The sequence below is a fragment of the Bufo gargarizans genome, chromosome 1 (genome assembly GCF_014858855.1).
Source record: "Bufo gargarizans isolate SCDJY-AF-19 chromosome 1, ASM1485885v1, whole genome shotgun sequence".
Classification (NCBI taxonomy): Eukaryota; Metazoa; Chordata; class Amphibia; order Anura; family Bufonidae; genus Bufo; species Bufo gargarizans.
Window position 1 is genome coordinate 741,283,083 of NC_058080.1, and position 17,236 is coordinate 741,300,318.

Genomic DNA, 17,236 nt, shown 5'->3' on the forward strand with positions numbered 1-17,236 from the left:
GAATTTGCTTTGACTCCAGTGTGTGTCATAGTTATTTTCTTCCGTGCACTTAAAACCCTTGGGTTACTACTAATTTGGAGCAGTAGAGCAAACGTAATTGGCCCTGAGTTCGGGTCATCTTTATCAAGGTCATAATGAGCGCCTCCGCGCACTAGGTTCTAGCGCTGTACGCAATCAAGACACATCACAAAGGCCAGTGAGGACAAAAGCAGTGTGCCCAGAGTATTCACAGTTCAGTGCTTCGCCATGAAGATGGATATTCCTTAGCAACACGGCTAAACGGCAGTTCAACTTTAATGCCTTGTTTGGTTTCAGCAATTCTTGCATACGCTCCATGTGGTCCTTCAGCGACGCCACTTTTGCTCTAATTCTTCCAAGATGAGCGCTGACGTACTCCTGAGAAGAGTAATCTAAACCTTTAAATCTAGCTTTATCGATTATGACCCATGGAATCATTACTCTGACCACTGCTTTATTAGATCTCTCTCAGACATTCCAGTCTGATTATCCTCCAACACATATGGTGGCTCTTTCCAGCTCCTCGCTTGACTGCAGTGGACTTCTATAGTCTGGTTTTCCTGACTTGTTCTTTTGTGAGGTGCCAGTCTTTGCAAGTGTGCTATTAGAGCTAGGTATCACTCTAGCCCCCCCCCCCATCTTTAGGGTCCTCATATATCCTTTCACCCCCTCTTTTACATTTTTATTACACTCCGCCAGTCTCTCCCTCCTTTTTGTTTGTTCCCTTCCTTTTTCTTATCACTTATTAACTTCCTTTCCACCTCCCCTCTCAGAGTTCACATGGAGACAACTTCAATGTCAAGTGTGAAGTGACCTCTTCACAATGATCCCTTTAAGAGCCAAGAATTTTACCTCCTAGTATGGTTCTACAGGAAACATCCACCACCAGACAGCGCAGTGTTTGTCCACATGCGCATAAAACTCAGATGATAATGCAAGAGATGGCAAAAATCATGACACTTCCTGAGGGCGGCTAATTAAACAGGCAGGTGCTGACCACAGTGACCTGTAATTATCATTCCTGTCTCACTAGCCAGTCCAGTATTTGTTACTCTAAATCACTGACATTTTGTCTGTTTCTCTGATCTGACATCCTGGTATTTGACTCTGCTTGCTATTTGACAGTGCTTGCAATTGGACACAGTATGGTACAAGACTCTGCTAGTTTGTGACCTTGCCTTTGCCTGGTGATCTTGTCTCTGATGTTATCTCCTGGTTTAACTCTGTTGTGTAGATGACTTTGGATTCTGATCAGGGTCCTGGTTTTGACCTCTTCCTGTTTAACTACTCTATTACCCCTTCAGGTTTAGGCTCCAACACTTAGTCAAGTCAGGGACCATCAGCAAGATGCGAGCCACCATTTAGAGCAGATTTTGCAAGTAGGTAGGGACATATATGGAAAAGACATATATGGAATAGCACAATTCAATAAAAAATAAATTGACAAATGAATTCCCTTTATTGTAAAAAATTGGTTGAGGATAAAAATATTCCAGTCTATGACAATACATAGTGGTTTGTTACAGAGAAGCTCAGTGACCTCTAAATTCCTCTTGGAACACGGCTTCAAGTTCAACAAGTTCAATATAAGTAAAACTGCAAAGCTGCTTAAAGGAATATTCCCATCTCAGACATTTATGGCACCCCAAGCTATCTGTAGAAAATGGGGTCTCTGAGGCCATCACGCTGGCCACTGTATCCAGACTTTGAGTAAGGCTTTGATAACCTCTACAAGTCTGTGGATATGCCATACATGTCTAAGAAAACACCTATAACCGAAAAACTTAAAATATAAGTCATAAAGAAACTACCAGTACATATCTTCCTAAACAGGAATTGTCAGATGGTTTCAAGAAGCCGTTGTGTGGCGTCAATGGACGTTGGAAATATAAAAATACAACCTGAGACAAAACTACCTGAGTCACCCTGAGAGATATTGGCCCAGATTTACTAATTGTAAAGATGGCAGAAGCTTAGATCGGCCTCTAGACCTGCACCAAATTTATCACCGGGGCTCCGGCTAGAGGATAAATCACTTTTCTCTGACTCTGTAGCTTACTTTGAGACAGATTTTGACACCAGAATAGTTCTACACTTTTGGTGCAGAGTGGTGCATCGTAGGCCCTACTCGCTTTCACACAAAGCTCCAATTCCTTTTCACTAAGCCCCCGACCCAAAGTTGAGCACATTGAGAAAAAAAAGTGTAGAAACTCTAGATGCACCAAATTGTGCCACTTTGTAGACAGGTTGTTTTTGCAGACACATTAGTAAATCTGGGCCATTGTTTGGATATATCGCGAGTATATTGCTGTACAACTGTGTTGCACTTGTCACATTTATATTATTTATTATACTTTTATTATTCCCCACAACTGGGTTAAAGTAAGTGGGCGACCTACCGGTCAGTACTTATCTGAGACACACAAATTACTAATAATTCATAATCATGTCTCCATTCATGATCTGCAGGTTATAATGAAGGAGGAGGATACATATAAAACACATATATGAGCATCACTTGATCACTAAATTCTTGTTGCCATTATTCAGAGTTTAATTAAAGGGGTTCTCCGGGAAAGATAAAAATGAAAATACTGAAAAAACATGTTCTTTTAAATAAACTCTTCAATGTCTTTAATTATTTAAAATGGCTCCTTTAGTTTAGGGAACAATCAGTCAAGTAGCTAAAATGGCGGCTCTTGGATTTATGATCATAAAATCCGTCCTTCACGTGACACTGCAGCACGGCCGGTGTGAGAAAGCAGAGCACAGCGCCCTATGCAAAGTCTGCCGGTCTCAGCCCTGTGAAGCTGTATATTATGTGCAGATGACAGCTGAGATAACTGTCCCTGTGCTTCAGAAAGGAGTTTACCTCATCCCGTACCTTGAGACTGAAGGGTAGGAATAAGGACCAGACGTGCTGCTGTGGGGTAGGAGCGTCATTAGAAAACATTTCAGCCTGCAAGTATGAGGTGAGGTAAAGTCCTTTCTGAAGCACAGGGACACAGCGGAGCAGTCATCTCAGCTGTCATCTGCACATAATATACAGCTTCACAGTGCTCAGACCGGCAGACTTTGCATAGGGCGCTGTGCTCAGCTTTCTCACACCGGCCGTCCTGCAGTGTCACGTGAAGGACGGATTTTATGATCATTAATCTAAGAGCCACCATTTTAGCTACTTGACTGATTGTTCCCTAGACTAAAGGTGCCATTATAAATAATTTAAGACATTTAAGAGTTTATTTATAAGAACATGTCTTTTCAGTATTTTCATTTTTATCTTTCCCGGAGAACCGCTTTAACAGATGTGACATCACCAGCGATTCCCACCACCGATATATCACTCAGACTCAGCTCCAGTATATAGATAGGTTTACCATTACACCGCAGGAATATATGCATGGGGTTATTCATCACAGATCACCCCCCGATCAGATAAATCAGTGATATAGTCATCATGCCACCAATATCACTGTCTCTGCACAGGAGGGTTAGTCTGTAGGAGCAATGAAGGTCACAGCGCTAGGAGAGAGTATAATATGAGCCAAGAAGATAATGTCTGTCAGTGACAATGGTGACGCTGTCGTGGAGCAAATAGAAGAGTTTATTTTATCTGTAAATACTGTTTGGATGAAGATGAAATATAAATATGTCTGGTGAGGAATATGGATCATTATTTACTGGCAGCCATGATTTTCATCTGATTCACCTTTGTCAGTGTACATGCAAAATAAGTTCTCACTTCAACCCTCTGCTTGTCAGATAGCAGAGGTAGTTGTGGCTTCAGGAGGCCACATGCGTACAAATTCACACCTCAACCAGTCAGCAAGAACCCGCCTGGGTTCTGGCTACAATTAGAGTCCAAGCATGGTACCGTTATTGGGTTTCTGTGGGGAGATATGTATATCTCCCTTCCCTGGCACCCGACCTCCAACCTATGACCATGGGCATGTTCATCGTGGCCACCGGGACACAGGCGCAAACCGGATACACCGGTTTGCTGTTTAAGGTCCATAAATAACCTAATTAGAGATGAGTGAATTGATTCTAAAATTTGAAAGTGTGAATTTTCCCCCCCAAAAATCCTGATTTTAGCAGATTTGAAATTTGTGTGATTTGATTTTGAATAATCAAGGAGAAGATATACAATGAAAATACTTTTCCAGGCATCTACAGCAATTTAGTATCGGGTAGAATTTGTTTGGACCCGAATCTAAATCATATGGGCAAATCAGACCCAAAATTTGCTTATCTCTAAACCCAATATGTTAAAAAAAAATTAAAATGGCTTCTCACTATTGTGTTTTCTCTCATGTTTAACAAGTTTGGATTCTGAACATGAATAAGGCCTGTCCCCTGTGTAAAGAGTCTGATGTTTAATTAGATATGATTTCCGTGTAAAACATTTCCCACATTCAGAACAGGAATATGGTTTCTCTCCTGTGTGACTTCTCTTATGTTTTACAAAATTTGATTTATCTGTAAAACATTTTCCACATTCTGAACATGAATATGGTTTCTCTCCTGTGTGACTTCTTTCATGTGCAACAAGAATCAATTTCCCTGCAAAACATTTCCCACATTCTGAACATGAATATGGTTTCACTCCTGTGTGTCTTCTCTCATGTATAGCAAGTTGAGAGTTATATGTAAAGCATTTCCCACATTCTGAACAAGAATACGGTTTCTCTCCTGTGTGACATCTCTGATGCCTAATAAGATTTGTTCTTTGTTTAAAACACTTCCCACATTCTGAACATGAATATGGCTTCTCTCCTGTGTGAATTCTCTGATGTTCAACAAGGTTGTATTTTTGTGCAAAACATTTCCCACATTCTAAACATGAATATGGTCTCTCTCCTGTGTGAAATCTCTGATGTCGAATAAGATTTGTTCTTTGCTTAAAACAATTCCCACATTCTGAACATGAATATGGCTTCTCTCCTGTGTGACTTCTCTCGTGTTCAACAAGATAAGATTTATGTGTAAAACATCTCCCACATTCTGAACATGAATATGGCTTCTCTCCTGTGTGACTTCTCTCATGTCTAACAAGATGTGATTTACCTGTAAAACATTTCTTACATTGTGAACAGGAGTATGGTTTCTCTCCTATATGAATTACTCTGTGTGTAGAAAGACCTGAGCTTTGTGCGAACTCTTTGCCACAATTAAAACTTTCACACCCTTTCTGACCTGTACTTGTGGTAACAATTTGTGATTGGTCAGGAAAAGGTTCCTCATGATTAGGAGGACTATATGATAGATCTGTACTGTGAAGTCCTGGATGTACTATGAGGGTAATGAAGTTTTCTCCTGAAGAGCGCTGCATGATATCTTCATCTTCTACTTTATAATTTAGTGATAACATGAAGTTTCCCTCAGAATTCTTACTGGGACTTTCTGTAAAGATAAAAATTGAAATTTTTTTTTTTTTTTTTAAATACAGAGTAGACAAACTTATGACATTCCCATTAGGCTGTAAGTGGAACCGGCAGGATGGAGGAGAAAAAGCCATTAATTATGAATCCACTACAGGCGTTGGCCAAAAAACTGCACCAAAAACTGCATGTGTGATTCCAGCCTATACATCTTTCTGGCTTCCTAACTTAGTCCAGGATTCTGGTCTGTGCATGTTTACGACTTAATATACAATAAATCATGACTTAATAAAACTCAAAAATTTTAAAAGCCCGACCAAGTCTGGTAACCTGCCCTATCAAGTTTTACTGAAATCGAGAGTAAATACAAAGGAAGAAAGAACATGGCTTGCATTAAATGTAGCGGTGCTGATATGCATGGTAGAAGAGTAGCCCACAGAAAGACAACCCCTTCTCGCTGTTTGGGCCTACTGCAACTTAGAGCAACAAAATATTACTAAAGAAAGATACAGACACTCCACAAAGGGGGGGGGGGGGAGGCTTGAGGATATTGTAGCTGAGATACAAAAAAGTGAGCAGCAATCAAGTATCTTCTACTAGGTTTAAGCCTTATGAAACAAAGAAAACATCTCTAAGGTTTAGCATTCAACCAAATATGGAACCAGGGAGAAGCCCTAAAATCAGCCCAGGGGGCCATAGGGAGCAGAAGAGTGAATATTTAACTGTTTGAGCTGTTATCGTGTCTCATAGCCTCATTATTTTGTGTAGTTCTTCAGCCCAATGAACACGAGAAGGAAGAATATCCCAGTCTGATTTGGAGTAAGACTCTCCTCCCTTCCACGTCACAATAAATGACGGTACAGATGATGTCGTCCCGTCCAAAAGTAAATCATAGACCACGGAGGGCAGAAGAGCAGGAGGAGTGGAAGCCATCCATAGATTTTCAGCAAAGGCCGAGTCAGCTCACCCCGAGAAGGCAGAGCGCACCCCCAGTTTCAGAGCTGGCCGTACATATACTAAGGGAAAATTTATGAAGAGAGAATAGTTTGAAGTGCATTCCTCCACATATGGGCTATGGAAGTTAGGGAGGGAAGGAGAGAGAAGACCCATTAAAAATGTTTATTTTCTCTCCCCCAGGCAGGTATGTGTGATAAACATAATAGAGTTTTTAAAATGATTGATCTGCACTATACAGGATATCCTTTATCTACGTCCACCTGACATTTATGGTGTCCACTTTTATGTTTTCAAACTGTTTTTGATTGTATTACTGTAACCTTCTGAGACCAGTTTTTTTCTGTGTGTGCATGAGTCCAAGGAATAACCTTCAGTGATAAAACAGGCACCAGGGGAGGTTATGCACAGCTCAGAGTATTGTGTGTATATAAAATATACAGGCACTGAGAATCCAGAGTAAATCCCAAAACACGTACATTTTTATAATGTTTTATGTAATGAGCACTGGTATAATGAGCTCCAGAATTTTTTATGTGTTTAAAGAAGCTCCGTCATGCGAGTATGACAGACACGTTTCCTGAGTGTGTGAACTGGGCCATTCATGTCTGTATTGTCCTGTTATATTCTGGTTGTAGAATGCTTAGTAAAACCAGGGACCGGTCCACTGAAGAGAAAGGACTGTGGAGGAGGGCCACGTAGCCAGGCCAAAGGGGTGAAGTAGATGGGAGGGAGGAGGAAAGAGGGACATTACAAGAAGCAGAGACAGCCCCTTCTGCTCCACCATTAACTACATGCTACCTCCATGACAAAAGGTGAGGACATGTGGCTCATGTGCATGTAGTGTTCTCAACATATCACATGCACTTAGGGGTCATTTATAAACAGATATACACTACTTTTTGGAGTACATCTGTCACAGATTGCGGTGCAAAAGTTTATATGTCAGATGAAAATTCTGCAAAGCTCATATTTAAGCGCCTCCCATCGTACTGGTGCCGGGTATTATCAGATTGGTGACTGAGGTTAAACTCTCCTATTGCTTTAGGTATTTTAATTTTTTTAATTCCTGGAGAACCCCTTTAACAAGCAATCATTCACTCTCCAGGTGTCCTCCTGCCAAGAGCCTCAGGGAAAAAAGGGGCCCAATGGTCTGACGACAAAAAGGTCTAAGCAGCATTTAGGGGATTTATCAAAGAGCTCATGGGGAGGAAACAAAAGTATCTGATTTTGGTGTAGCCTGGTAACAGCAATTCCTCATCCCTTTAACCTCCTAACAGTACCATTATAATTAGAAAAACCCATCGCAAAAATGTCACTTTTTAATTGTAGATTTTTAATGTGTATCTGCAGTAAATCTTGTTGACGCACAACTCAGGGGATACTGTTGTGTTTTTAGTCAATTAGTGACATAATTAATTTTAGCCTTAAGGACCAATAATATTTCCCCCCTTTGTGTTCCAGCAGTCATAACTTTTTTTATTTTTTCTTCTATATTTTTTTTGCGGGATTAGTTGTAGGTTTTTTAGGAACCATTTTGGGGTATACATAGTGTATTAAATAACTTATTATTTATTTTTATAGGGAAAGATAAAAAAAACTGCAATTTTTTTATTTTTTTGTGGAATTCTTTTATGGTGTTCACTGTGTGGCTCCCTTCTCCTCCAGGCTGACAGGGAGTGGGGTGGCTGCTTTAGATGCTCATATCTCTGGTTTGTTCTTAGCTAGATATATGGGCTTTGTATTATTTGAAAACTGGCATTCCAAGAATGACAGCAATATCGTCACTACATGGGAAGATATCACTGTTAGAAGGCAGTGAATGTAGCTGATATTGAAAGCAGGTTTTACCTGCGATTATTCCCGACTCGATTTCTAACAGGGATATCTCCTCTGTTGCTTGGACTAAGAAGACTAGTTGCATGCTTCTAGCGGCTACCATTGAGGAGATATCAGCATCTAAAGCAGCCCTTCCCCCTTCTTCTTCTGCCCGAGCTCAGCTCCAGCAGAATAGTTCGGTGGTTAATATAAGTTCACATAAAAGGATCTGTCACCACATTACTCACCACAAACTGTATTCATTATTATAGAAATCTTAGACCTGATGACATTGGTGGACTCACTGGAAGAATCCATATCATAACCACCTAGAGCTTAAAGAGGATCTTTCACCGTTCCTGACATTACCATATAAATAGCTGGCAGTGAAGGGAATACTGATGAAATGTGATATTGCTTATTTTTTTTATGTGCTGCTCCGTTCCCCCACTGTGCCCCCCGTTGTGTTTTCCCACCCTGTATGTAAATCCATACTATCGGTACAGGGAGGAGGAAATGGCCATGTTTCTCCCTGGCTGTGAGCTGGCCAATCGCAGCGGAGAGCATCACAGCCAGGGAGAAGGTGAGCTGTTTTTTCTTAATGGCTATGATGCTCTCCACTGCGAGTGGCCAGCTCACAGTCAGGGAGAAGGAGACCCCCCCCCCCGAGAAACACGGCCGCCTCCTCCTCCCTGTACCAAATGGTATGAATTTACATTAAGGGCAGAAACCATAATGGGGGCACAGCGGGAGAACAGCCCATAGGACAAAAAAGATAGAGGCACCAGGATCTAGCTGGCTTATCGGCCACCTCTGCTTAGATGTTATCACACCACTCCTCCCCGAGACCTTCTTCCTCTGCAGATTTATTTGATGAGGACTAAAGACCGCCGACCATGGCTGTTTTACATGTTCTCATCTGTTCTTTGCCCTCTAAAGCTGATCTCTCCACTTTTACAAAAACATCTTGCGTGAATGCAAACACGGATTCGCCCAGATCCGCTCAAAACTGGCTACCCTTGACACAAGAGTGGACTCTGTAACACAAGATCACACAGCTATGTCCGCGATTGTCAAAGCCCTACAAGACAAGAGCCAGGCTCATGACGTCCAACAACAACAACACTTGGAGGATATAGAAAACCACAGCCGCCGCAACAATATCCGGATCAGAGGCCTTCCAGGGTCGGTTCCTATAGCTGACTTATCCACGATTGTGGGAATATTCAATGGAATCCTGGACCGTCCACTAGAAACTCCCATAGAGATTGACAGAGTCCATTGAGCCCTCAGACCCCTCAACCCAGATAGCTGTAAACCTAGAGATGTCATCTGCAGAATCCACTTCTATGTGATTAAAGAGCAGATCTTGAATAAAGCCTGACAATCGTCCTACAGCGGGGATCCCATTATGCTGCAGGATCTATCCCGCCATACTTTGTCACAGCGGCCAGCTCTACATCCTCTCTTGGACCTCCTCTGGGACCGTGGAATTCCGTTCCGATGGTGTTATCCATTTGCGAGAATTGCAGGCCTCAAGGAACATGCTGCTACTCTTCGTGATCCAACAGATCTTCCACGTTTTCCCCAACTCCTGGAATTGCCTCCAGTTGACCTAAGTCCCTGACCTTCCATCCTTCCACCTGTCTCCGCCTCGACGGGACGTCCTCCATCTTTGCAAGCTTTCAGAACCGAGACCTTCGGACTACCCATGCATGCTCTTCATGGACAGCGACGACGGTGCTCCGCAAGTCCCCTACGTGGATCTCCCTCTGTCACCTGAACGACTTGTTGCTGTTGCTGATCTGGACTTTTGACCTATTGCCATAACAGTTATTTCCTTTTTTCTCATTTCTTTAACTCATTTGCTTTTTCTAGTAGGTGGTATTTTTTTTATATATTTGATTGGATAGGGAATGTAGCCAGTCTGCTCCTCTCTGGTTGCTACTTTTCCCCCGTAGACTGAGACTATCACTCGGGACTGTTTTGTTCCTAGTGATTGTCTCCTTAGACCTATTGGTCACATTAGATTGTTGCTTTCTCTTCTTGGTGTACTGCTTTTTTTTTTCTCTTTCTCTTTCTTCTTTCTCTCAGTAATTTAATTTCTTCCCTTTTTCTTTACTTAGATTTTTTTCTTCTATTTCTTCTTCTTTCCCTTACCCTCCATTTCTTGGACTCCTCCCTCCTCTCTACTCATGATGTCTCTCAAGATAGTGCCCTTCGACCTGAAAAGGCCTCAAAACACCCAAAAAAAAAACGCAGGTATTTCATCGATGCCGATATGCCTGGTACCTTTCTTTGTTGATTGGCGGATGCAAATTCACGTTCCTCAATGTTTATGCCCCTAATCAGAACCAGGTTTCTTTTCTTTTAGACCTTGTTGATAAAGCCCTGCCCATAGTTCGTGGTACGGTTGTCCACTTCTCGTTGATTACAATGGGAAGCTCTGAAGTGTGTCCAAAACACTTGTATGGACGCTGAGCGCCTTTTGGAGTTGTCCTATAAGCATATGCTTCAACTTTGCCGTAGCAAATTCTTCTAATATGGCAACAAGAGTGGGCGTTTTTTAGACAGGGCTCTTAGAGGAAAAATAATTGCGTCTCATATCCCTGCCATCAAAAACTCCACTGGCCATGTGGTCTATACCTCCACTGACATTGCCTCCTCCTTTCATTCTTTTTACTCTGACCTTTATAATCTACCTTGCCCTACTGTGGGCCAGTTAGGGCCTGGGCCTAGAGCTAGATTCTACAAGCTTAGAAACCCCTTTTGCGGATTCTGAATTGAAGGTTGTTCTCAGGTCACTACCGGGAGGTAAGATCCTGGGCCCAGACAGGTTCACGGCCAGGTTTTACAAAACTTTCTCTACGTCTCTTTCCCCCTTTTTGCTTCAGGTCTTCAACGCGGTGTCTCCTGAGCTCCACTTTCCAGTCCATGACACAGAGAACCGCAATGCTGTTATTACTAAACTGGGTAAAGACCCAGAAGCATGTGCAAGCTATCGACTTATCATTGTCCTAAATGTGGACCTCAAAATGTATGCTAAACTATTAACTAACAGACTGAACACCTTTCTGCCCTCAGTTATTCATCCTGAACAACGAAGGGTTTGTGCCAAGACGGGAGGCTCGCTAAAAAACACTGAAGACACTTGATATCACCCATCATGCTAAAACAAAAAATATCCCTTCATGGTCTTGTCCTTAGATGCAGAAAAGGCCTCAGATCACATTTCTTGGTCCTCACTCCGCACTATCCTGTTCCACATAGGCCTTGGTTCAGGGTTTTTATCAAAGATTCTCATTCTATATCAACAGCCTTCAGCACGGGTTAAAATCAATGGTGACCTCTCTGCCTCCTTTTCTGTTCACAATGGCACACATAAGGGAAGCCCACTGTCCCCATCGCTTTGTGTTTTGGTCATGGAACATCTTATGTTTTCCATTCATAATAATCCAGATATTAGAGGTTATAAATACAGCCCTAAACAACTGTTTAGCACTTTTTAACTCCCTTCTCCGTCCCCCAGCGCCCCCACCCTCTCCTCTCTTCTCAGCTGAGGACTTTGCCAAATATTTCAAACAAAAGATAGTCCATATCAGAGAAAGCTTCAGTACACAGTCCCCACAGACCCTCTACACAACTGCTCGGTCCTCTTCTCCCAAAACCCGCTTCTCTACCATTACAGAAGAAAAACTCTCCACTCTACTCTCCAAATCTCATCTGACCACCTGTGCACTTGACCCAATCCCATCCCACCTCATCCCTTACCTCACCGCAGTGTTTATCCCAGCGCTAACTCATCTCTTTAACCTATCACTAAACTCTGGTATCTTCCCCTCTGCTTTTAAACATGCTACCATTACACCCATCCTCAAAAAGCCTTCACTTGACCAATCTTCCTTGTCCAGTTATCGCCCCATATCACTTCTTCCGTATGCCTCAAAGCTACTTGAACAACATGTCCATTCAGAACTGTCCTCCCACCTCTCCTCCTGCTCTCTCTTTGACAGCCTACAATCTGGCTTCCGACCCCACCACTCGACCGAGACTGCTCTTACCAAAGTCACCAATGACCTACTGACAGCCAAAACCAAGAAACAATACTCTGTCCTCCTTCTCCTTGACCTGTCCTCTGCCTTCGACACTGTTGACCACTCCCTTCTGTTGCAAACTCTCTCATCTCTTGGCATCACTGACCTGGCCCTCTCCTGGATCACATCATACCTCACAGACCGGACGTTTAGCGTCTCCCACTCCCGCACCACCTCCTCGTCTCATGCCCTCTCTGTTGGTGTCCCGCAAGGCTCTGTCCTAGGACCCCTGCACTTCTCAATCTACACTTTTGGCCTGGGACAGCTCATAGAGTCCCATGGCTTTCAGTATCACTCCCACGCTGACGACACACAAATCTACCTCTCTGGTCCAGACATCACCACCTTACTATCAAGAATCCCACAATGTTTATCTTCTATATCATCCTACTTCGCCTCTCGCTTTCTTAAACTTAACATGGATAAGACAGAATTCATAATCTTTCCCCCATCTTGTTCAACCCCCCCAACAGACCTATCTATCATGATCAATGGCTGCACACTCTCCCCGGTCAACAAAGCCCGCTGCCTTGGAGTGACCATTGATTCTGCCCTTTCCTTCCGACCGCACATCCAAGCCCTTTCCACCACCTGCCGCCTCCAACTCAAAAACATCTCCCGCTTCCACGCTTTCCTTAACTTTAAATCTGCGAAAATACTTGTACATGCCCTCATCATCTCCCAGCTAGACTACTGCAACATCCTCCTCTGTGGTCTTCCATCTAGCTGTCACAACCAGACAGCTGAGAAGCTCTGACAGAGGCCTTTCAGAACCTCCTCCTTGACTTCCTTTGTTGTGGTATTCAGTTGCTCATCTCGTTAGCCTCTCTCAGCTGTCATGTGTTGGACTAATTGCTTCCCTTTAAATTCCTCCCCAGAATGCTTTTCTGGGCGGCTTATACTTCTTCCTGGAGTGTGTGTGCATGCTGGTCTTGTTCTCCTGTCTGCTACAAAAGCTAAGTGTTGAACATTTATCTGTTATTTTCTGTTTGCTGGATCCCAGGTGACCCTGACTCCCTCCGTATCTTGTGTAGGGAGCCGGTGGTCGTGTCCCCTCACTATTGTAGGGTGCTCAGGGGTTATATAGTCAAGGTACGTGGATATGCAAACCTCCACCATTCGGATCTTTGCATAGGCTGAGCAGCCAGGGAAAGTGCCAGGTCTTCTGCAGGGGTCTCCCATTTGGTCCTTAGTTTTTGGATCCAGCGAGTCATTTATGCATGTTGCTTTGCCTTGTTTCCTGTACACCGTCCGTGACACTAGCACTCTCACACCCCTCCAATCTATCCTCAACTCTGCTGCCCGACTAATCCACCTCTCACCCTGTTATTCCTCTGCCTCTCCCCTCTGCCAATCCCTTCACTGGCTCCCCATTGCCCAGCAAATTCACTTCAAAGTACTTACAAACACATACAAGGCCGTCCATAACCTGTCCCCTCCCTACATCTCTGAGCTACTTTCCCGATACATCCCCACACACACTCTCCGATCCTCACAAGACCTCCTTCTCTCCTCTCCTCTTATCGCCTCTTCCCACAATCGACTCCAGGATTTCTCCCATGCATCCCCCATACTCTGGAACTCGCTGCCCCAACATATCAGACTCTCACCTACAGTGGAATCCTTCAAGAGAAACCTGAAAACCCACCTCTTCAGACTAGCCTACAACCAGTGACCCTGCTGCCTCTATATCGCCATGACCAACTTCACCCGCACCTACTGTGTCCTTCTCCCATACCATGTAGATTGTAAGCCCTCGCGGGCAGGGCCCTCTCTCCTAACTCGTCTTGTTTATGATTAGTGCAATTACTTGTATTATGTATGTGCACCGCTTATCATATGTACAGCGCTATGGAATGAATGGCGCTTTAATAATAAATAATAATAATAAATACAAATGTGCGGCTTTCATGGAGGATATTTTGCTCTATATAACCAATCCCCGCATTTCTCTGCTATCCTTGCTCCATGAAATCTCTTGCTTTGGAGAATGGACCAGTTTTAAGATCAACATGACCAAATCTGAAGCCTTAAATGTCTCCCTGCCTGGGTCCTTAGTCTTCTCGCTTAAAACCTCTTTTCCTTTTGCTTGGCCAACAAATCAGATAACTTATTTGGGTATTAGGATCGCTGCTGACCTGTCCAACATTTTTAGACTTAATTTTATTCCTCTCCTTCAACTATTTTAGAAAGATTTGGAGTCCTGGCATCATAGGTATTTTTCCTGGTTTGGTAGAATTGGCATTATGAAGATGAACCTTTTATCAAAATTTCCCTATCTCTTGCAGACGATCCCCCTCCGCATTCCTTCAGCTTTTTGGACAGATACGCCGCTGTTTTTACGAGATTTGTCTGGTCTCCTGGCAAACCAAGAATCAGATGGGAAATGTTGACTCGCTCCAAGGAGGCGGGAGGGGTTGGTCTCCCGGACTTGTGTCAGGAGACCTTGTGTGTTGTCAGATGTCTCCTCAGTTCTTGCCCCCAGCCTCATATATGAAATATAGAAGTAAGATGAGGAGCTTTCTTCTCCGCTGTTATTATTGGGGGATTTCTTCACTAATTTATTTGATTTAAAGGAAATCACCAAAATGTCAGGATTTATTGTAATGTCTGCTGACGAGCCCAAAATGATGCTTAGGTCACTGATCTAATGTAATTCCTGCACAATGGCGTACATGTAGTTCATCATGATAGCACAGACACAAAACCTGTGCCCTCATAATCCCCAGTGGGTGTGTGGATGTGACTGACCGTCATGTCCTGCAGGAACAGCGGGGATCAGAGAAGAATCTGATCAGAGATCACCGTCAGCTGGATAAGGAGAACACTCCATGATGTGATGGGGACATCTCCAATCAGAGAGCAGCAGCCGGAGATCAGATTCTCCTCCTGCCCTGAAGGCACCAAGGACACAATCTGAAGTCACTTTCTACATTCATCATTCCATACCTGTGGTGACATCTCCTGGAATGTCCTCCTCCACCTCACTCTTACATGGGGGATCGCCCATCATCCGCTCTTCTTCATCCTCCACTTTAATATCAGTCAGATCTTCCCCCTGATTTGTCATCTGTAACAATTCAGTACAATACAGCAGACAGGTGGGAGATCTAACAGATCCACAGAAGAGACCCCACAATCTATGACCCCTCTATGACTGCAGGACCCCCCTATATAGATGTGTATAGGGCTCAGCTCCATCTACCTGAGGGTTCTCTGGGACCTTCTCCTCTGGACAGTCCTGGGAATACAGAGGACGGGGACATCTCTCTGGTGGATTTCTCCTCCTGGATCCATCTGTGGAGACACAAGCACACAGTGACTGAATACATGGCCTCCTGTAGATCTGTCTATAGATCAGACTCTTCTCTCAGCTCCTTCACTTCTAGGTTTAGTGATCGGAGGAAATAACACTGGAGGGTTTCCTGATATCTCCCTCTGACAGAAGCTCCGACGTCAGGCTCTATACAGTCACACAGGGGCGGACATTGCCCAGAAGCCCCATGTATAATCTACACTGTATATGCTGCGGAACACGGATTTCACAGGACGCCTCTGATAGAGCAGTATAGTCTACTATACCGGCCCGATGGAGGCCAGAAGGACACGCTCCCATCATGTGACTGGAGCCTTATGGACATATCACTGCACACACGTGTATACACTGCACATGACGGCTCTTACCCTGTGATATAAGAGGCTGGTGCTCCTCCATTACATGTCACTGCACACACGTGTATACACTGCACATGACGGCTCTTACCGTGTGATATAAGAGGCTGGTGTCATCCATTACATGTCACTGCACACACGTGTATACACTGCACATGACGGCTCTTACCTTGTGATATAAGAGGTTGGTGCTCCTCCATTACATGTCACTGCACACACGTGTACACACTGCACATGACGGCTCTTACCCTGTGATATAAGAGGCTGGTGCTCCTCCATTACATGTCACTGCACACACGTGTATACACTGCACATGACGGCTCTTACCTTGTGATATAAGAGGCTGGTGCTCCTCCATTACATGTCACTGCACACACGTGTATACACTGCACATGACGGCTCTTACCCTGAGATATAAGAGGCTGGTGCTCCTCCATCATGGCCTCCTTGTACAGGTCCTTGTGTCCTTCTATATACTCCCACTCCTCCATGGAGAAATAGACAGTGACGTCCTGACACCTTATAGGAACCTGACAACACAATGACACCGTCATCACCCAGACCCCTCCAGTGCTGTTACTGGAGAATTTCCCAGCATTCCCAGCAGTGTCACCTCTCCAGTCAGCAGCTCCATCATCTTGTGGGTGAGTTCTAGGATCTTCTGCTCATGTATCAGGGGGTGAGGGGGAGGCTCTGTGATGGGGTGAGGGGTCCTGCTCCGCCCTCCTGACTCCTGGAGATGGATGATGGGAGTCACACAGTCCCCCGATGTCTTCTTCACTATTGTGTACTCCTGTGGATGGAGAGAGACACTTAGGGAATAAACCCTTCAGGGGCCATGTGCTCTCCTCCGGCCCTCTCCTCCTGGTACAACGTGCCTACTTACCTCCTCATGGCTCCTACAACATGACTATTGGTCACCGGTCACATGACACATCACTCACCATACTGGGGGCTGATCTTCAGGTTCTCCGTCACTTGGAAGGTCTGGAGGCCGTTCTTCAGGACCCTGGACTCTTCCTATCACTTCCTATGATGGATTCTCCTTCCCGATGTCTGACTTGTTACAGAATACAATAAAGAGGAGAGAAATCTAGAAAAGTTTACCTCTCCGCTCAGCAGGGAGATGATCTCCAAGGTGAGGTCTAATATTCTTCTGCTGATCACCTTCCTGTCCATCCTTGGTGGTCATTCAGGAGAAGAGGAGAGAACTGGAGGAGCTGGAGGCTTCTAGTACTGCAGGCGCCTTTATGAGAAGAGGAGAGGAAATCATCCAGGGGACAAGACGAGATGTCACCT

At 44.1% G+C, this 17,236-nt stretch overlaps 1 protein-coding gene across 1 annotated transcript; it reads right to left on the minus strand.

The window, feature by feature from the left end:
- Positions 1 to 3,295: 3,295 nt before the first annotated feature.
- LOC122924979 (gastrula zinc finger protein XlCGF17.1-like) lies at positions 3,296 to 15,267 on the minus strand. Its single transcript, XM_044276527.1, has 2 exons — positions 15,215 to 15,267; positions 3,296 to 5,421 (listed from the first exon to the last, which is right to left on the minus strand). The coding sequence occupies exon 2, from the start codon at positions 5,387 to 5,389 to the stop codon at positions 4,298 to 4,300; it is 1,092 nt and encodes a 363-aa protein (XP_044132462.1). The 5' UTR covers positions 5,390 to 5,421; positions 15,215 to 15,267; the 3' UTR covers positions 3,296 to 4,297.
- Between the last annotated feature and the right edge of the window lie 1,969 nt (positions 15,268 to 17,236).

Bases quoted from the DNA above. Each gene is read 5' to 3' on its own strand.
- LOC122924979 (XM_044276527.1), bottom strand. From the start codon at position 5,389: ATGTTATCACTAAATTATAAAGTAGAAGATGAAGATATCATGCAGCGC.